A 22,079-nucleotide genomic window follows, 5' to 3' on the forward strand; every position below is an offset into this window, starting at 1 on the left:
ATCAAAATCGGTCAAGCCGTTTCGGAGGAGTATGGCAACGAAAACTGTGACACGAGAATTTTATATATTAGATATACTTAAAATAAAAATATGTGTAACATTGAAGATTTATGAAAGGACACAAAAACATATTATGTAATAATTCAATTTAAAGGTTTCAAAAAGGCTTTATTAGTAGGTTTAGAAAAGGGCATCTTTTATGACCTTAAGTTGTAACTTATATGGATAATTTATCACTTAAGTGATGTAATTTTTAAAACAACAAATAAGATAAATTATTTTTTCAAAAAGTTAAGCATAACACGTTTTATTGATAGAATAAAATATGCATTGGATTTTAAAGGAAATAAATTTATTTAATTTGAATGTATATTTGTTCATTTACTAGCATTCGCCTGCGGCTTCGCACGCGTTAAATTCGGAGTAGTTTAATGGATATTGTCATACATATACCTCTTCCTCTTGAATCTCTCTATCTATTAAAAAAAAACACATCAAAATCTGTTGCTTAAATCTGTATGTATGTTTAATTCTTTAAAACTATTAATAATCATAAATAGTGACATAGGGACAGAGAAAGCGACTTTGTTTTATACTATGTAGTGAAATAAAAGTCTGATCCTACTATCCTACTAATCCTACTAATATTATAAACGCGAAAGTTTGTAAGGATGTGTGTGCGTTTGTTGCTCTTTCACACAAAAACTACTGAACCGATTGCAATGAAATTTGGTACGTAGACAGCTGGACAACTGGAATAACATATAGGCAACTTTTTATCCCGATATTCCTACGGGATACGGACTTACGCGGGTAAAACCGCGGGGCGCAGCTAGTACATTATATATTAAAGTTATTACAATACGTGTGTGCTATATCAGAAAAAAGTATTTTATTATCATAAAAAGGTTAGCATTTAACTAAACAAAACTCCCGTACTTAAATATAACTTAATAAGTTTTTACAGTGCACACTAAGTATCTCTAAGTGTACAGTGGTTAAAAGTGAAATTCAATTTGTAAACAAGTGAATTACAATTAAACCTAAAGTCAAAACAATGTAATAAAAATGTCTTTCCTAAACATACTGAAGAAGAAAAAATGCGAAACACCAAGTATTTACTCTATGGTATCGTGCAGTGACCTAACTCCAGGCAGCCTGGAAGTGTGGCTAGATCTACCTGATTCCATCAAACACGATCCAGCGCTTGCGCCGTTTAAGCAGCTATACGAACAGAGGCATGGTGAGTCGAATGTCATTTGTGGATCTCGATACTGATATCTTTAGTATGTAAATCTGTCTGTTTCTAATGCTTTTACTCCTAAACCACTGAAGAAATTTGATATAAAGGCATCGTTAGTTATAATTAAACGTTAAATCGGTTCTAAAATTTGGCAAAAAAATAGTTTACAATCGGGAATACCATATTTTCTGGGTAACACAGGTGAAGTCGTGGTATAAAGCCATTTCTTATTATCATCCGCCTATATATACTCCCACCGCTGGGACACAGGCCTCATATGAGGGTTCAGGCCATAATCCAGCACGCTGGCCAAGTGCGGGTTGGCAGATGTCACATGTCGTCGAACTGTTGATTCTACGATATGCCGGATTTCGCACGATTTCATCACATATTCGGACTATTTTTATGTATGCTAAAAAAAAAAAATAAATGACGTCCTAAATCAGAGAAACTTCTGGGTTCGACCCCCAGAGAATATTTGTAATAGGTTACGGTCTGATCTGGTAAAAGCAGTGGTGGCTCAGTGGAAAATACCTCCGACTTCAAAATTGATAAGTCGGGGTTCGAGACCGGGCGAGCGTGCAGGAAATGAATTGATTTTTCAATTTATATACGCATGTGGATAACATCACCACTGTTTAAACGGTGAAGGAAAACATCGTGAGGAAACCGGCATGTCTGAGAATCAAAAAGTTCGACGACATGTGACATCTACCAACCCGCACTTGGCCAGCGTGGCCTGGCCGTGGCCATTATGGCCTGAACCCTCATAAAAGGCATGTGTCCCAGTAGTGTGAACATAAATGGGCTGATGATGATGAAGACGGTCTGGTCAACGCCATCTTAAACTTCTACTGATATATATAACTTCTAACATGATAATGAGGTAACAGTATTGTATTACATGTATGTTTGTAATGTTTTCACATAAAACTACTGGATCAATTTCAAAAACTCTTATCATTAGAAAGCTTCATCTTTATTGAGTGACATAGGCTGTACGACGGGCGAACTGCAAGAGATTCTTTAATTTTTAATCGATTTATATTTTTAGGCAAATTGGAGTCACCAGAGATTAATACTGAGGAAAATCACAATATCTTCACGAGAAAAACGTCTGAAATCTTCCACCATGACCACAAAGAAGATAGCAAGTACGGAAGGTATCAACGCGTAACAGACATCCTACTAATTTTATAAATGCGAAAGTTTGTAAGGATATGTGTGTGTTTGTTGCTCTTTCACGCAAAAACTACTGAACCGATTGCAATGAAATTTGGTACGTACACAGCTGGACAACTGGAATAGCATATAGGCAACTTTTTATCCCGATATTCTTACGGGATACGGACCTACGCGGGTGAAACCGCGGGGCGCTGCTAGTCATACAATAAACACACAATTATTTTGAAATCATTTGTTTATAACGATGAAAGAGAAAGCCTCGCAACACTGGGGATCGTTGACGGTGCAACATTGTAGCTGTTTATTGTGTTGTTATATTTTTGAAACAAATAAACAAATTGTTATTACTTGTTTTACATACAAATTTGTCTGAAGCAAAACACTGTCTGCGCTTTTATTAGGCAGAGTCCAATGAACGATACAATAGAGTTTGAACATTATTGCCACCACAAAAGGTGTAATTTCCAATTTATGTTTTGTACAACTTTCACAAGATAATATAATAATGTGTGCAAATCCGCGGGTAGAAAATTCTCCTATATTATTTAAATTATAATGATGTATTCCAAATCTTGCATTTATTCGTATATTTTTTTATCCAGGGCGTTGGAACCAAATAATACAAAGGAAGAGAAGACACAAAAACCAGCTAAGAAGAGACAGGTAAATCTTCATTATTATCGAAGTAACTTCATCATCATCATATGTTCCCACTGCTGGGACACAGGCCTCCTAGAGTGTTCAGGCCATAATCCAGCACGCTGGCCAAGTGCGGGCAGATGTCACATGTCGTCGAACTTTTGATTCTCGGACATGCCGGTTTCCTCACGATGTTTTCCTTCACCGTTTTAAGCAGTGGTGATGTTACCACATGTGCAGATAAATTGAAAAATCAATTTATTTCCAACACGCTCCCTTGGTCTCGAACCCCGGCTTGTCGATTTTAAGTCCAAGGTCCTCACCACTGAGCCACCACCATACACCCGTCAAAGTGTTTTTCTTTCCTTTATTCTTTCTTTCTTTTACAGTTCGCAAAAATATTGCGTATAGTGAAGCTATCAGGCTTAGTAGCATGCTGGGCGCTGCTCACAGTAGCACTACTTCTGAATAGAGAAAAAGTAGACGTCGTGCTGCATACCGCTGTGAATAGTGGAGAAATAAAAGGTAATCAATGCGACGATTTATATCTACTAATTATATCTACTAATTATATCTACTAATTATATCTACTAATTATATCTACTAATTTTATCTACTAATTATATCTACTAATTATATCTACTAATTAATAAAAAGACGAACCTTTTGTTTGTTTGTTACGATTTACCCCAAAATTAGTGGACTGACTTAAAAATTCTGTTACCATGTGGTCAGGCTTCATGTTGATTTATAATTTTTAACAAAACCTAAACCAGCTAAAATTGTTAGCTTTCAAATAAAAAAAAAGGTCTCAATATCCATCCATCCGTCGAAAGTCTTGGAACCTTAACGTGAAGGTTCTAAGGTATCAGACCCAAAAAAGATACAGTCCCATTCTGATGATGACTTCCTTGTTTGAAGTCGGTTAATATAATTTTTAGAACCTGATACATGATAAATAAATGTTTATTTTTCTTTCTTTCGTTCTTTCACGTTTGAATAAAAAATATTTGTTATTCCCTCACAGAATATCTTCTAGATACGACCAACGAGACATTCAGTGTGTCTGTGACCCTCACGGGTCCGTTCGGGGATTCTAAGAACAAGACCAACCACCTCACCGTCTGGCTGCATACCGGTCTGGATGGGGATTATGGCCAGGTCAGTTAGATGGTTTCCTTTTTTCTCTTTGCTTATATCGGGTTTTATTTTTTTCCTAAATAGACATAAAACATTCAAAATATAATTAACATCCAAACCATATTAAAATATATACCATTTATATATATAGAATATATATATATAGTGATCTATCAACGCACAGCCCAAACCACTGGACGGATCGGGCTGAAATTTGGCAAGCAGATAGATGTTGTAACGTAGGCACCCGCTAAGAAAATATTTTGATAAATACCTACCCCCAAGGGGATAAAATAGGGGATGAAAATTTGAATCATGAGAATTTATTAAAACGGTGCGGACGAAAATGCGGGCAACAGCTAGTTAATAAATAAAATTCGCCAACTGTTAAACATTTTATATCAAAAATTGTACCGACTCCTAAATTACTCAGAAGACTACTGTCAATAGATTAGCATGTGATACTATGTAGTAAGAAGGTAGTATTTATATATTATCTACTACCATTAGACGTGGCTGGCACCGGGTTTTTCATATGTATGTATATTGAAAGAAAGAAAGAATCATTTATTTATCATGGACATCACAACACACCAATGATAGAAATTATACAGATAAAAAGCAAGAAATAGATATGTTATAAATATATAATTAAAATAAATATATTGCTATGTTATACGGATATTGACATGTGAAAAAACAACATGGCGCCCGCTAAGGCTGTGATTTATTTTTCACTTTCCCTAGCAATATAGATGTCAAATAAAAGGTCGTAAAAGGCGATTGAATTAAACTAAAAAAAATTATCTGGCGGTTTTTTTAGTCATAAAAAATTCAACAAACGGAAACACCTTTAAATATTGACATATTAAAGTATATGATTACACTTGAATTCTTTTATAAATACAATTTTTTAGTATGTGAGATTGTTTAATTAAAATCACATGCTCTTAAAAAAATATGTATACAATCCTACCTATATAATAAGACAACAAAATGTCATTATAATCTTATAGTTAAATAGATAAACCATTTTAACAACAGTTTAACTTGTGATATTAAACAATATTTAAACAGTTGAAGTCTATATAACAGACAGTTACGATAAAAAAACGCGGAAGTCCTGTATCTTTATGTTGTTAGTTATTCTACATTTATTATTATATAAATATACATAATATATCATCATCATCATCAGTTATATGTTCCCACTGCAGGGACAGACGCCTCCTATGTGGGTTCAGGCCATAATCCAGCACGCTGACCAAGTGCGGGCAGATGTCACATGTCGAACTTTTGATTCTTGGACATGCCCGACGATGTTTTCCTTCGCCATTTGAACAGTGGTGATGTTATCCACATGCGCAGATAAATTGAAAAATCTATTTATTTTCTGCACGCTCGCCCGGTCGCGAACCCCGACCCTTATCCCTTACCCCTTGAATGTGGCAGCGCATCCACAGAGGTGGTGATCACTTACCATCAGGCGAACCGCCAGCTCAGTTGCCCGCTGTCATATATAATCAATCAAACACATTTAAACTTAGTATTTTCTTATGTTTGATTTTACGCGAGTATTATACATTTAGAAATTAAAAAAAGTGTTTCCCCGTGACCACGCTCGCTGTTAAGTGTTCGAAACGTCGGGTTAACAATATAATGAATAAATCGCGTTTAAAATCCGTTAAAAAGTCTTTAATGTTTAAACATTTAAACTTACTGATTAAATTACTAAGTAAAATATGACTGAAAAATTGCAAAACAAGAGACGCACTCCTCTTTCGCAAAGTCGGTAAAGCGTAACCGGTTGGAACTGCTAATGATTACAAACATATCGCCGTATCTATAAATATTGAGACAAGTGTCCGTTTGTCTGTCAACAATTCTAAACATACTTTGTATTTTGTATACTGTTTGAACACATTTTTTCACACAGATGTCCCTATTGTATACATTGGTATTATTACCACCTAATAATTGTTATTTGACCTCTAAAAATCTTCAAAAACGTAGTTAAGGTCGAATTGCCCATTGGACCACTTCGACGACTTCACTAACTCGTTTCTCCGGTAATAACAGGCAAAACCGCGGGCGTCAAGCTAGTCTACACTCGACTTCACTACATAGTAACAGATATGTAGTGCATAGTAGTGTTACAAGTGTTTATGGGCGGTGGTGACCACTTAACACCAGGCCTATCTCCTTTCCTTGCTCTGCCATAAAGTATAAAACAAAGTCGCTTTCTCTGTCCCTGCGTATGCTTTAATCTTTAAGACTACTCAACGGATTTTGATGAGATTTTTTTAATAGATTCAAGAGGAAGGCTGGAGGTTCATATCCTTCCTTACCCATCCAAGTCCTTTCCCATCATCAATACTTTCTTCACCCCTTACCAATTTAAAGTCGGCAAGTGTAGAGGCGTAAGGTCGATTGCAGACCAAATGTCCATATATATGTCATTAAAAAAGGTTTCTATGTATAATAACATATATTTAACTAATCGGCAAAATCTAGTATTTTTTTTTATGTCACAGTCGGCAATGGAGCTGGTGGGTCGCCTGATGGTAAGCGCTACCATCGCCCATGAACATTGGGAGAGGCGTAAAGTCGATTACAGACCTTACGCCTCTACAAATGGATTGCCGACTTTAAATTGGGAAGGGATTAAGAAAGGATTGGCGAGAGGAATAAAGGAAAGGACTGGGAAGGGGAAGGAAAAGGATACGGGCCTTCGGCTCCCCTGCTCACCGAACAAAACACAGCAGAATGCTATTTCACGCCGGTCTTCTGTGGGGGTGTGGTACTTCCCCGGTGCGAGCTGGCCCAATTCGTGCCGAAGCGTGCTCGACTACCACATATAATAAAGAAAAATATTTGTATGTTTGTATGTTGTATCTGAACAGCACTTAACCGACTTTGAAAATACTTTCACTAACAGAATGGAACATACATGAGTTATATAGTCTAGTGTTTATGAAAATATCGTAATGTTAGTGATAGTTTTTCTATAGCGTTACTAATTACAAGGTTGTTGAAATATCACGTTCGGATTTTTTTATTAACTGTCATAATTGGAATAACTCATGTGTAATGTATGGCAATTGAGAACAAATAGTAATAAATTTAGTTTATAAAACTAAAAAACACGCTCAAATAATAGAATCAACTAAACTAAAACAACTTTTATTGTGGTCGTCGAGCACGCTTCGGCACGAATTGGGCCAGCTCGCACCGGGGAAGTACCGCAACCCCACAGAAGACCGGCGTGAAATAGCATTCTGCTGTGTTTCGTGCGGTGAGTGGGGGAGCCGGAGGCCCATATTCTATTCCTTTCCCTTCCTATTCCTTTCCTTTATTCCTCTCGACTATCCTTTCTTAATCCCTTTCCAATTTAAAGTCGACAATCCATTCCATTGCAAACCTTACGCCTCTCCAAATGTCCACGGACGGTGGAGGCGCTTACCATCAGGCTTCCCACCAGCTCCATTGCCGACGGTGACATAAAAAAAACTTATGCAGATTGTCTCATTTGCTCTTATACAGATTATGTTTTACGTATGAAGGAAAGAAATTATTGAATCCCGCCCGATCCTAATCAGGACAATAAGATAAACTCATGGAACTATTGTATTGTCACCGATCCGCGATAAGTGTACAGAGTTTGAATTCAATCTGTCCGTTTGAAGTGGGTCAAAATCGGGTCTAAAGGAATCGGTTACATACAAATATACAGGAGAAGCGTATATATGCGTGTAAAGAGAAGATTTATTGTGTCAATATGTAATAAGTGGTTATTAAATAAATTACAGTAGCATAATATCTAATTCATGAAGAACTAGCTGCGCCCCGCGGTTTCACCCGCGTTAGTTTTTCTTTGAATATATTAACATGGAGTTGTATCTTCCAAAGCAGATTTGTTTTGGTAAAATCTTACATTGGTTCCCGTTATCTCTTTCTTTCCTTACCGAAAGAGTGAGACGGCATACACGCGCACAGGAAATATATTTTTTACTACACATTGTTAAAAAAGCAATAAAACTGACAAGCACTTGAGACAATGCTGTCATAAACTTGATTATAGCGTAGCTTCACTATAAAAAACTAGATTATGGATTACTGTATGATTTTCTGTAATATATACCTATGTTACTGTAAAACCAAAAAATCCCTCAGATTGTAATCTGTCCATAAATTGCGATTCGGAACATTTACTTGCACTGTAACGCATTATTTTTCGAAAGACTGTGTCATACATGACAGTTACGGGATATTATGTTTCCCAAGTGTACCAGCTATACAAAATAATATAAAACTATACTAATATTAGAAAGCTGAAGAGTTTGTTTGTTTGAACGCACTAATATCAGGAACTACTTGCCTATGCCGTACTAAGCCGTATGTTACGGATAACAATTTGTCAGCAGATTACAATCTCACGAGAATCTAGTCCATTGTTATCTGACGGTTTTCACAATTTTACGATTACATTTATAATAGCAAAGCATTATTGTATTATGCTGGTTTATTGTAACGTATACAGTAATTATAGTTGTTGCATGATTTTAAGATTATGTTAAACTAGCTGCGCCCCGCGGTATCATCCACGTAAGTCCGTATCCCGTAGGAATATCGGGATAAACAGTTGCCCATATGATATTCCAGTTATCCAGCTGTCTACTTATCAAATTTCATTGCAACCGGTTCGGTAGTTTTTGCGTGAAAGAGTAACAAACACACACACATATCCTTACAAACTTTCGCAACGATAATCTACACTAATATTATAAAGAGAAAAAATTTTGTTTGTTTGTTTGGTTGTAATGAATGGGCTCAAAAACTACTGAACCGATTTTAAAAAACTTTCACTATTCGAAAGCTACATTATCCACGAGTAACATAGACTATATTTTATTTTGGAAAAAAATAGGGTTCCGATAAAGATATGTTATCTTTATTGAAACATCCAAACCAGTATATCTATAAAGCTGAAGGGTTAGTTAGTTCGTTTGATATTATTTAAACTCAAATATATAACTCTAATCGCAATAATTCAGATATTCAACTGGACAGCTATATATTATAAAGCTGATGAATTTGTTCGTTTGTTTGTTTGAACTTGCTAATCTCAGACTCTACTGGTCCGTTTTGAATTCTTTCAGTTTTAGATGCCCTCTAAAAAAAGTATCGAGGGAGAATTTAGGCTTTATATGTACCAAGGGCGAAGCCGGGGTGGACAGCTAGTGTTATATATAGTAGGATTATTCCGGGCGCCTATTTCCTTCTCTTCGCCCTTCCCAGTCCATTCCTTCTTTCCAGTCATCAATCCTTTCCTTATCCTTTATCCCTTAAAAGCGGGCAGCGCATCCGCAGAGGTCTGAGCCTCTGCGAATGTTCATGGGCGGTGGTGATCGTTTACCATCAGGCGAACCATCAGCTCAGTTGCCCGCTATGACATAAAAAAATGATGATACCTACTGCATTTTAGATTACAGATGCGAGAGGAACTGTCTGTATGTCTGTCTGTTTGTAAAGCCTATACCAAGCGTTGGCTTAAACGTTTTTAATTACTAATTACGATCTAGAGATACTTAGTTGGTACCCGATAAAGGACGGAGGATCGTTAATTCCCACTGTCGTTTTTTTTTAATTTGTGTTATTATTAAAAAAGCAGTGGTGGCTCAATGGTGAGAACCTCTGACTTCAAAATCGATAAGTCGGGGTTCGGGACCGGGCGAGCGTGCAGGAAATAAATTGATTATTCCATTTATCTGCGTATGTGGATAACATCACCACTGCTTAAACTGTGAAGGAAAACATCGTGAGGAAACCGGCATGTCCGAGAATCAAAAGTTCGACGACATGTGACATCTGCCAACCCGCACTTGGCCAGCGTGCTGGATTATAGCCTGAACCCCCATAGGAGGCCTGTGTCCCAGCAGTGGGAACACATATGGGCTGATGATGATGATTATTATTATTATTAACTACTAGACGCTCGTCCCGGCTCCACCCGGGTTTCAAGATTCCTATTTTTTCCCAAGGGAGCATTTGTTTATACCAAATTTCATCAAAATCTATTTCATAGTTTCAGCGTGATTCACATTTGTTTGTTTGTTTGGCTGATTGTTTTCTCTCACATTTATAATATGAGTGTGATATATATACTTTCAGGATTCCCAGAAGTGGGAGGTGTACCTGCAACCTGATGAGGACCTGGATTTCGCGCCGAGTGCATCTGAAACCAAGACACTGACTTTGCCGGGTAAATTCCAGAAGTCCAGGAAGAATTCCAGCCGGCTGGAAGGTCTGGAAGATTATGGAGTTAATAGTGAGTTCTTTTAAGAATCTGTAATAAATTGGAATAATGGCGACTTACAGTGTTATAAAGAGGAAAATTTTGTATGTTTGTAACGTTTTGGCGCGAATACTGCTGGACCGATTTCAACAATTGTTTCACCAGCTGCAACGTGACTCAGTGACATACGCTATATATGTACCACGGGCGAATTCGGGGCGAACAGCTAGTCTCTTATAATCGGCTTGTGTCTTATATGTGTAAAGAGTGTTGGTTCGATACCCACTGCTGGAAAAAATTTGATTAAGAAACTAAAAATAACACACACAGACAAACGACGTTAGTTTCGGTATATTATAAAATATCTATAACGCTATTATCCTTGCAATAGATACTAAAACAAAGAATGAGTTTGTTTGTTTGAATGTGCTCATCTCATAAACTGTTATGTGCGGGAGTAGGAATTGTGTGATGACTTTGGAATGAAACCGTCACAGACAAATAGACAAACTTTTGTATGTTAAATTCAATATTAATCTTTATTTCAGGCACAATAACTCTACGAATGGCAAGCACGAGCGAGAACACAGTGCCTCTCACTCTAACTTACCAAGTGGATCCGTTGTCAGAAGAGGACGGCATTATATATTCAGCTATTTTGCTCTGTCTATTGTATTTCTTAATTATTTTTGAGGTGAGTGAAGTATTTCTTTTCAAATGACTTCGAGTAGGAAGGAGGTTATCAAATCGACTTTTTTTGTGTGTTTGTGACCTCATTACTGTTCACTGGGTGAACCGATATTGATGTATCATCATTATCAGCATCATATTCCCACTGCTGGGACACAGGTCTCCTATGAGGGTTCAGGCCATAATCCTGCACGCTGGCCAAGTGCGGGCAGATGTCACATGTCGAACTTTTGATTCTCGGACATGCCGGTTTCCTCACGATGTTTTCCTTCACCGCTTTTAGCAGTGGTGATGTTATCCACACGTGCAGATAAGTTGAAAAATCAATTTATTTCCTGCACGCTCGCCCGGTCTCGAACCCCGAACTTATCGATTTTGAAGTCCGAGGTTCTCACCACTTAGCCACTACTGCTGTTATATTGATGTATATTTCAATTTAATGTAATTATATAGACAAATGATGAACCATGATTTCGTAAGAATCCAATGCATCTAAAATATTTTGTTATGTTTACACGCCTAACAGCGTGACCTGTATGTTTGTATGTAACCAACTCCTTTAGACCCGATTCTGACCCACTTCAAACGGATAGATTCAATTCAAACTCTGTACATTATCTTATCGCGGATCGGTGACAATACAATAGTTTCATGAGTTTATCTTATTATCCTGATTAGGATCGCCGGGATTCAATAATTTCCTTACGTTTACTCTGTTCTTATAGCAAGTGAGACTATTTATTGATTCTATCATTAAATTGTTTTACAGTTTTTCAGGACCAATTTAACATTCAAATTGTTTTGTCCGTCTGTATATATGTGCCTTTAATTTCTTGCTTTTTCAGTGTGTTCTTTTATTTGACTTCCTTAAATAAACTTTAAGCCTGTCTATCTGTTAACACCGAAGCATTGTCTCATCAGATAGTTAACCGCACCATAGCAGCCCTGCTCACTTCGTCCCTGGGGGTGGCAGTGCTGGCCATCAGCGGCTCCAGGCCCACGCTGCTCGAGCTGGTCTCCTGGCTGGACGTGGAGACGCTGCTGCTGCTGTTCAGCATGATGATCCTGGTTGCGATACTGGCAGAGACGGGGCTGTTTGACTACTTGGCTGTAGTGGCTTTTGAGGTGGGTTTTGAGGGGAAAAGGAAGAAAATCTTGAAAGGGTGTGACCATCAAAGTACTAGTGGAGGAAGAAAGGTGGGATTCCTACATCGAAAAAAAGTAGCTCTCTAACAAAAACATTTCGTTTGCGCGATTCAGAAACGTGCCGCTATGTATATTTATCCTCATACAATACTGATTAATAATATATAAATATAGAAGAACATAAATAAATAGGATAACGAGGCGGGATAAAAGGTGGCCGAGAGGCTAGGCGTTGCAACCTTTCGAGTAAAAGACGCGAGTTCGAATCCCGCCTCGTGATCTATTTTTTTCATTTCTTTAAAAATTCTTCAATAAATTGTCAATTTTTAATTCCACGTAACTGGCGATACATATAACCGTCTTCGCCCGTGGTACATATATAGCCTATAGCCTTACTCAATAAATGGGCTATCGAACACTGAAAGCTATTTTCAAATCGGACCACTAGTTCCTGAGATTAGTACATTCAAACAAACAAACTCAGCTTTAGAATATTAGCATAGAAATATTGATTAATTACAATTCCCAGGTCACAGGAGGCAGGACCTGGCCGCTGATCAACTGTCTCTGTTTCTTCACCGCCTTCTTCTCCACATTTCTGGACAACGTCACCACCGTGCTCCTGATGACGCCTGTCACTATACGGTACATCCTACTATCCTTCCTTCTAATATTATAAATGCGAAAGTTTGTAAGGATGTGTGTGTTTGTTGCTCTTTCACGCAACAACTACTTGAACCGATTGCAATGAAATTTGGTACGTAAACAGCTGGACAACTGGAATAACAAATAGGCAATTATCCCGATGTTCCTACGGGATACGGACTTACGCGGGAGAAACCGCGGGGCGTAGCTAGTGGAACATAAACTTAAATAAAATTATTGTTTTTTATAATAAACAAACTGCCTTCAAATTGGGAAATTTTGAAAGGACTCAAAAGAAATGGTCACGTGGTGGATTTGAGATGTTCATGTGCCTAAGGGACCTTCAAATTTTCACAACTAGATCAACTTTAACGACCACATGAGAAGCATCAACTTTTAGATAAAAAAAAATTATCGGAATTGGCTCAACCAGTAGAAAAGAGAGATGAACACAAAAGAAAATCGAATGGGAACCTTCTCTTTTTGGAAGCCGATGAAGAAACAGATAAAAATAAATTATTTTCCAAAAAAACTACAAAAATGTGTAAAAAAAAAATATGCTAATTGACCTGTGATCTAGATTTTATCTTGAATCTTAACATGTTTTTAAAGTTAACCTTATAAAATTTTCTAGCCCATACTAAAATGATAATATCATAAAAAAGGTGTGTGTGCGATTCACAAACGATAGAAATGAAACTTCAATGAAATGAATAAAATAGTATGTATATTTCTGTCTCATTCTTTACCGGTTTCATTCTACACACTTTTGTATTTGTGTCTCTTGCCTGTCGTTTTTCCGTTGCATCAGTTTTGAAATCACAACGATTCTAAAGAAGTTTCACTTCAATAAAAACTAATATAATAATAAATATGTAAATACACAAAATTCATACAGATGGATAATGGCGAGCTTCTGTGTTCGTTCATGTTTAAATCATTATTATTGCTACAACTAAATTTTCTTTCCAGATTATGCGAGGTGATGCAGCTAAATCCGGTGCCAGTACTAATGTCTATGGTGATATTTAGTAATGTGGGGGGCGCGGCCACCCCTGTGGGGGATCCCCCCAATGTCATTATAGCCAGCCACCCCTCTGTGCTAGCTGCGGTGAGTTTGTTATTGTAATAGATTATTATATATGTGTATAATTATTTGTTTTACCATAACAGTGAATAAACCAACTTATTTGTACCACAAGAAATCTAGATACCAACTTTTTATGTCCACAACAATATATAATAACAGCATTTATTGTACCACAACCATTTATAATACCAATATTTTTTTGTCCACAATAATTTATATACCAACTATAATTTATTGTACCACAACAATTTATATACCGTCTTTTTGTACAACAACAATTAACATAAAAAGCAGTGGTGGTTCAGTGGTGAGAACCTCGGACTTCAAAATCGATAAGTCGGGGTTCGAAACCGGACGAGCGTGCAGGACATAATTAGATTTTTCAATTTATCTGCACATGTGGATAACATCACCACTGCTTAAAACGGTGAAGGACAGCATCGTGAGGAATCCGGCATGTCCAAGAATCAAAACTGGTGGATTACGGTCAGGAGGCCTGTGTCCCAGCAGTGGAAACATATGTGAGCTGATGATGATACTGTTCATCCACAACAATTAATAGACCTTTTCACTGAATATGCCGTTTACATTATTATTAGCCTTATTATGAATTATTTATACGTTCTGCAGAATATAAACTTTTCAAACTTCACTCTGCACATGGGTGTGGGCATTCTGTTCGTTTGCGTGCAGACCTACCTTCAGATCCGGTACATCTTCAGAGACATGAACACTTTGAGGCACACGGTACCACGACATATTGTCGGTATGTATCATCGATTTTCACTGAGAATAAGTGAAATGATTTTGTTGAATGTTGTTGCTTTGCGAATTTGCGAAATTGGGCTGGTGAGCTTATTGTGTCGTTTCTTTTATGTAATGTTTTATTTAATGACTTGGTGATTGTTGCCATCTTGAAAAAATTGACAGGATTTTTGTAAATTTGATTTTTTCTCGAAGTTTAGACTTTAAGTAATCGATACTTCAATTTTAGAGTATATTATAATGCTTCAGTATAAGTAATAGAAGAAAAATCAATGATTCACCATTCCACGCTGCCATGAATGGCATATTTAAGATTTAGGTTTACGCTTTGGTAAATTCACTTTATCACTGCGTAAGTAGTTTAAAACGGTGAAGGAAAACATCGTGAGGAAACCGGCATGTCCAAGAAACAAAAAAGTTCGACGACATGTGACATCTGCCAATCCGCACTTGGCCAGCATGGTTAATTATGGCCTGAACCCTCATAGGAGGCCTGTGTCCCAGCAGTGGGAACATGTATGGGCTGATGATGATGATGATGAAGTTTAAATGTGAGTTAGAGTTTACGTCTGAGTTGGAGTTTCAGTAGAATGAATTACAGAGCTCCGCCAGGAAGTGGCTGTGTGGAAGCGAGCAGCCGCCTCGCTGACCTCCTACTCGCGAGACGAGGACATCGTTAAGAGAGCTTTGGAGAAGAAGGTAAGGCTGTTGTGAAGAGTTCTAGACTTAGCTTTAACGTTTATCTATCTATACACATTTGCAGTAGTAGGAAGAAAGCACATTAAATTAATATAAAAAATTTAATTGATACATAAAGGCGGCCTTATTGATTGAAGCAATCTCATCCAGGCAACCCTGTTAGCAAAGAATATACGAATATACGAAACATCTACGTGATGACACAAAATCAATAACTTGTGTATAAAAATAATAACTTTTATACTCTAACTTGATATATTTTTATAAATATAAAATATAAAAATGAAAAAAAATACTCTAAAATCATTAAAAAAGTATCGAACCAATCTAAACTTGTGTAAAAAATACACAAATGTTGAAGCTGAAGTTAATAAAAATTGGTTAAAAATCTTAAAACAAAAGGGTTTTTCTCATACAAAATATACTTAAACTTGTAAAAGACGATCGAAATAATTTCCCTTGTCCAGGTGCAGAGACTGAACGCGATGCTGATGAAGAGAGAGTCCGGCAAGGGCAAGTCTGACCCCATGTTCTGTTCCAACCTCGCGCAGATGAAACAGAAGGTAGGCATAGAAATATCGCATCATCAGTCCACAATTCCACTGTAGGGGCACATGCCTATGAGGAATCAGGCCAACCCCGTCCGATTAAAGAAATTTAAACTCAAACTCAAACAGTTCTTTAGAAGAGACTGCTTATAAAAGCACATTCGTTTTACAGTTACAGTTTACAGTTACAGTTTACAGTTACCACCGGTTCGGAAGCCGCTTTCTACAGAGAACAGACAGACAGACAGCCTGCTCTTTTCCAATCATGTAAATTTTACATTTTAATACATTACATCCTATGGTTCTTAAGCGACAACATTCTATGGGTTTTCATCCTGTTTTTTATTTATGTGACTTGCTTTTTATTCTCGTTATAACTTCATTTTGTTATCTTCCAGTATGGAATCAGAGACCCCCAGTTATTGATCAAGGCTTCGATTTGTGTGACATTTGTTGTCATAGTGTTTTTCCTGCACGCCATACCACAGTTGCGTGAGTATTCTATAGTAGCTTATCACACAACCATATCAAACAGGTTTATAATAGAAGCATGTTAAAAAAATCTAAAATACCACTGACCCTATTATTGGAAGCACGATAAATATTTGAGTGTTCAACCAAACTTGATTGGTTTTTGGTTTGCTTGATGGTAAGCAATGACCACCGCCCATTTACATTCGCAGAGGTAGTGCTTCTCCTAATGCTCTTCCCGCTTCTAAGGGATAAGGGATAAGGAAAGTATGGTCGACTAGAAAGAAGGAATAAACTGGGAAGGATGAGAAAAGGAAACGGATTCGGTAGGAAATTGACATGATAGGCTATTTTTGTATAGGATATTTTTGTCGTTTGGTCCTTTAATCCTTTTTTTATACTATCCATAAATTCTTTCTTTAAACCCTTATCCAGTAAAGTTAGCAACCTTTATTGGACAGAAATAAAGCCTCTCTAAAGTGAATGGTGCTTACCATCAGGCGACCCACCAGATTTGCCTATCACATAAAAATTTTGTATTTTACTATCCATCATAATTAGTTCACAGTTTCACATAATTAGTTCACCTTTTAACAGTGTGTTAAACTTTCAGAAAGCCTATCCCTGGGCTGGACTGCTCTACTGGGAGCAATACTACTGCTACTTCTGGCTGAGCGGGATGACCTGGAACCGATTCTGGCTAGGGTGGAGTGGTCTACTTTACTTTTCTTTGGAGCTCTGTTTGTTTTAATGGAGGTCTGTATGCATTTTGAGGGTTAAATTTTATTATATGTTACTAGCTGACCCGGCAAACGCTGTTCTGCCTTACTCTTATCATTTAGGGGTATGAAAAATAGATGTTGGCCGATTCTCATAGATACCGGATAAGCATAAAAAATTTCATAAGAATCGGTCCAACCGTTTCGGAGGAGTATGGCAACGAAAACTGTGACACGAGAATTTTATATAATAGATTTAATCTACTTATATTAAAGTGGAAACTTTCGTGTGTTTGTATCGTTTTCTCGGAAGAACTGCTGGATCGATTTTGAAAACTCTTACATCGTGAACAAGCTACATCTTCACTAAATGACACAGGCTATGTATCTAGTCAGAAAAATTGTTATTCTTAAATCGTATTAAATATATATGTTACCATTTTCATTCGTGTATTTAATTATTTCAGGTATTATCAAAGTTAGGTCTGATTTCGTTGATCGGGAGACTAACTGAATCGCTCATTTTGAAAGTCGGTGAAGAGTCACGGCTAGCTGTCGCCTTAATGCTGATTTTATGGGTAAGTTTCATTTGTAGTAGACGCAACGAGTATATTTAAAAATGGTCTTAACCGACTTCAAGAAAAGATTTTTTTTTGTTTTATTATCTCATAAATTTCAACTAGATGAACCGTTTTTGATGATTATTAGCTAATTTGAGATGGACTTCCCTTGTGGTTCCACGTAAATTAGGGTTAAGTTTCAATCAAACCTCAAAAAAGGAGAATTATCAATTGGACTGTATTTTTGTGTTTGTTACTCATAACTCTTTACTGGGTGAATCGATTTTGATTATACTATTTTTATTTTAAAGCTAGTGTCTTCTGTGCGGTTCCCCTCAAATTTGGTTATGACATTCTGAAGGCGGTTTGATTTATGTTGATAATAAATGTATAATGTTAATTACTTATTAAAATTCTGTTGTAAATAATTTACTAGAACAATGTCTAGTCTTTTAGAAATTAAAGTATTTTTAACGGTTTTTAAACGCGATTAATTCATTATATTATTAACCCGACGTTTCGAAAACTTTACAGCGAGCGTGGCCACGGGGAGACTATAAACTGTAATATAATGAAAAAGTCCGTTAAAAAGTCTTTAATTTCTTAATCTACACTAATATTATAAAGAGGAAAACTTTGTTTGTTTGGTTGTAATGAATAGGCTCAAAAACTACTGGACCGATTTTAAAAATTCTTTCACCATTCGAAAGCTACGTTATCCACGAGTAACATAGACTATATATGTACCACGGGCGAAGCCGGGGCGAACAGCTAGTGTATAATACTCGCGTAAAATCAAACACAAGAAAATACAATGTATTGTATGACAATATTTGCTTATGGAATCGAATGCATAATCACCAGTAAATGATAAAGTTTTTCTTTCGAAATTGCTGTTTCTTCTGACTGATTAGATTTAAAGGATTATTGGTTATCTTCAATATAATTATTAATTCCTGCGTGTGTTTGTTTGATCTTCTTTCACCTCACAACGGAATAATTGAATGGTACAATTTTTGAGGACGTAGTTAAGAGGTTAGACAGTGACATAGGCTACTTTTGATTATAACTATTTTATATTCCCTTGCCCGAATTTATTTAAAAGCGTTCAGAATTGGTATTTCCATGGGATGAATGCTCCATCGAAACAAAGAGCCTCCTAACTATCCCCTTACACAAGAATCATGTCATTTGAAGTGCTCCGTTGCGACGTCAAGAAGGGACAAATAAACAAACAGCCCTGTCCCACAGGTGTCCGGGCTGGCGTCCGCGTTCGTGGACAACATCCCGCTGAGCACGATGATGGTGCGCGTGACAGGCGCGCTGGCGGCCGGAGGGCTCGGCCTGCCCGCGCCGCCGCTCGCCTGGGCCCTCAGCTTCGGCGCCTGCTTGGGGGGTGCGTGCCCACCACACACCCTACACCACCTCTATACTTTATGCTCTATACCGCCCTTACACATTACACAGCCTCTACAGCAACTCCACACCGCCTCCATATCACCTTTACACCATCTCTACACCACCTCTATACTCTATACCTCCTCTACACCACCTCTATACTCTATCTATGCCGTCGTTACACACGTTACCATCTCAATACTCTATCATCTATGCTCTATACCGCCCTTCACACTATACCACTTCTTTACTTCATACCAGGTCCATACTCTATTCTGCCTCTAAACAGTTGTTAAAAAAAAGTATAAAAATTTTAAAGTATCAAGATATCTCCACGCTAAATCGAAAGACGTGGGTTCGAATCCCGCCGCGATAATTTTTCTATTCATTTTTTTAAATATTTATACATATATGGCATTTAATACAACGAAATTTAAATAAAAATACTAAATACATGACTCATAATTTATCTCTTTAATTTAATTTTTTTCTATAGGTAATGGAACTCTAATCGGCGCAAGCGCAAACGTAGTGTGCGCAGGAGTTGCCGAGCAGCACGGTTACCGATTCACATTCATGCAGTATTTGAAAATCGGTTTTCCGGTTATGATCGGAAATCTTATCGTTGCTTCGTTTTATCTGTTATTCTGCCACGTGCTATTTGCGTGGCATTGATTTCAACCTTATGTGATTGCAATATGGTCGAAATTTGCTTGCATTATGCATTACAAGGGTATTTGAACTCTAACGCCATATGATAAGGTCGAATATAGCTTATTCCTATAAACTTAATATTTGATTTTGAGCGCAATGCGACAGTAATAGTAATGTGATAATTGAAAATAAGTAGAAGGAAATATGTTATTTAATATTGAATCATAACTAATTACTATAAGGTTGAAAATCACTTAGAGCTATATTTTTATTCATGTGATATGTTATTTTGTTAAAAACATCTGTATGTCCTTGGGATAAGGTTGAATATTGGTTTTTTATTCAGTCGCATAAAGTAATGCTTTTTTTAATTATTTAAATGATGTATTAACTCAAAGAAACAGAATTCTTTGAGTACATATTTATTCCTGAGAAGAAGATAGGGTCCATATTTTATATAAGTGATTTAAAATATATGCCCCATGACCCACTACGGGACACACATCCATTTTTATTTTAAAACCATGTTTTTGTGTATTTTATAAGCTTTATCGCGTACTTAAACTTAGTGGCCTTAACTAAAGTATTATTCCATAAAAGTCGATGTTTTATCATCATCATCATCATCATACGTGTTCTCACTGCTGGGACACAGGCTTCCTATGAGGGTTCAAGCCCTAATCCAAGCTGGCCAAGTGCGGGTTGGCAGATCACATATTTTAGTATTAGAAATAATCAATTTAGCGAAAATTAACTTACTAGAAATATAGTAGAAATATTTAAGTCAATTCACAATTTTCATTCTTTATTTATTAATCATGTTTAATGATAAATCACGAATAAATATTAAGTACTAGGTTTTTCTAGTGCAGTGGTTAATGGCAGTGTCGCTAGAGGGAGTGGGTTCGAGTCTAACTGCTATATAAACAAACATATGTTATTTAAATTTTAGGTAGAATTAAAAATATCGTTTTAATAATTGACTACTAAAGTTCCTTCATTTTAATAAGTAATAATATATTTTAATACATTAAAATAATATTTTCATGTGCTTACTTATAAACTATTATTATGGGCAGTTATTTATAAAATTATATTTAAATATATATAATTATAAAATATTACCTACGTGTGATTAAATCGAAATTCTATCATCATTAAATTTATATAATACATTATTTGATTAAAATTATTTGACTCTTCTCTCTTAATTAATCTATTATACTTGTATCGATAAACTATAACAATTTTTTTTTCATTTTATCATAATAAGTCGAGCCGTTCCCTAGTAATATACTAACTATATAATAGAACACATTTTTTTTTCTATATAACAATGTTAAACTATGTTTTTAAATGATGTCAATTGTAAAAAAAACGAATTATATTGTAAATTTTATCAAATGTATACATTTTTAGGGTATATCGGGTACTTATAGTAATGGAGCTTTAAAATGAAATGTAATTTTATGATGAGATTTTCGGAAATTCGTTAGATTTATTTGTTAATGATTGAAAATTAATATATTTTATTGGAACTTGTGCTCTTTTTTATTCCCGATTCATATCCCGATTTTCAGCAAAACGGTAAGTTTTATTATAAAAGTACCTCAAACAAAAATTGTAGATCATAAAATTATCTATAAAAAATGTATCAATACTATTTTTTTAACGAGCCACCGTTTCTGAGATATAACGATTAAAAAAGTTATAAAAGTTGTTATCGTCATAATATGCACATCTTTCCACGCCACCTATGAGGTAGTGTACTTAGCGCGTTTTTTTTTTACGTGGTTTCCCCAGTAGGCCTACTCCACGGGTCAGTTGTGATCCTGTTTAATGTAAAACTATTGCAAAATAACGGAAATTTTCAAAGATTGGGAAAGATAAAAGCGATGTAATTTAAAAAAAAATGTTGAAGTTTATTCGTCTTATTCGTAAGTTTCAAATTCTTGTTCTTACTATACCTACTACAGTATTCATGAATTTATTGAAGTTGGTCCATGGAATGTTATCGCTTAAGAACCGCAAGACAGGTTCAAGAGGACGGTTTATATACATCTATATATATATATAACATTTATTAAACTACTCCAAATTTAACGCGTGCGAAAAATATATCAAACTCCCTTTCCATCGCTACAATAATAAAACGAGATTCCTATTTATTTATGTCTGATTTTGGCGCGAAA

The 22,079-nt window shown here is 36.2% G+C and overlaps 1 protein-coding gene across 3 annotated transcripts in view; it reads left to right on the forward strand.

Moving 5' to 3' along the window:
- The window catches only part of LOC119838194 (P protein-like), a 32,967-nt gene extending 12,361 nt beyond the window's left edge, over window positions 1-20,606 (forward strand). Inside the window, exons 2-19 of one of the 3 annotated variants that reach the window (XM_038364040.1) lie at window positions 968-1,243; window positions 2,298-2,406; window positions 3,031-3,091; window positions 3,457-3,592; window positions 4,095-4,228; window positions 10,379-10,535; window positions 11,051-11,196; window positions 12,114-12,317; window positions 12,868-12,983; window positions 13,956-14,094; window positions 14,704-14,839; window positions 15,440-15,537; window positions 16,005-16,100; window positions 16,484-16,577; window positions 17,170-17,312; window positions 17,743-17,853; window positions 19,087-19,231; window positions 19,730-20,606. In XM_038364040.1, the coding sequence (XP_038219968.1) occupies window positions 1,069-1,243; window positions 2,298-2,406; window positions 3,031-3,091; window positions 3,457-3,592; window positions 4,095-4,228; window positions 10,379-10,535; window positions 11,051-11,196; window positions 12,114-12,317; window positions 12,868-12,983; window positions 13,956-14,094; window positions 14,704-14,839; window positions 15,440-15,537; window positions 16,005-16,100; window positions 16,484-16,577; window positions 17,170-17,312; window positions 17,743-17,853; window positions 19,087-19,231; window positions 19,730-19,908 (2,379 nt within the window). In that variant the 5' untranslated portion in view covers window positions 968-1,068 and the 3' untranslated portion in view covers window positions 19,909-20,606. Of the gene's footprint in view, window positions 1-958; window positions 1,244-2,297; window positions 2,407-3,030; window positions 3,092-3,456; window positions 3,593-4,094; window positions 4,229-10,378; window positions 10,536-11,050; window positions 11,197-12,113; window positions 12,318-12,867; window positions 12,984-13,955; window positions 14,095-14,703; window positions 14,840-15,439; window positions 15,538-16,004; window positions 16,101-16,483; window positions 16,578-17,169; window positions 17,313-17,742; window positions 17,854-19,086; window positions 19,232-19,729 lie in introns of all 3 variants that reach the window. The other 2 variants (XM_038364039.1, XM_038364038.1) reach the window with 2 other exon arrangements.
- The last annotated feature ends 1,473 nt before the right edge of the window (window positions 20,607-22,079 follow it).

Source organism: Zerene cesonia, unplaced genomic scaffold (assembly GCF_012273895.1).
Source record: "Zerene cesonia ecotype Mississippi unplaced genomic scaffold, Zerene_cesonia_1.1 Zces_u001, whole genome shotgun sequence".
Taxonomy (NCBI): Eukaryota; Metazoa; Arthropoda; class Insecta; order Lepidoptera; family Pieridae; genus Zerene; species Zerene cesonia.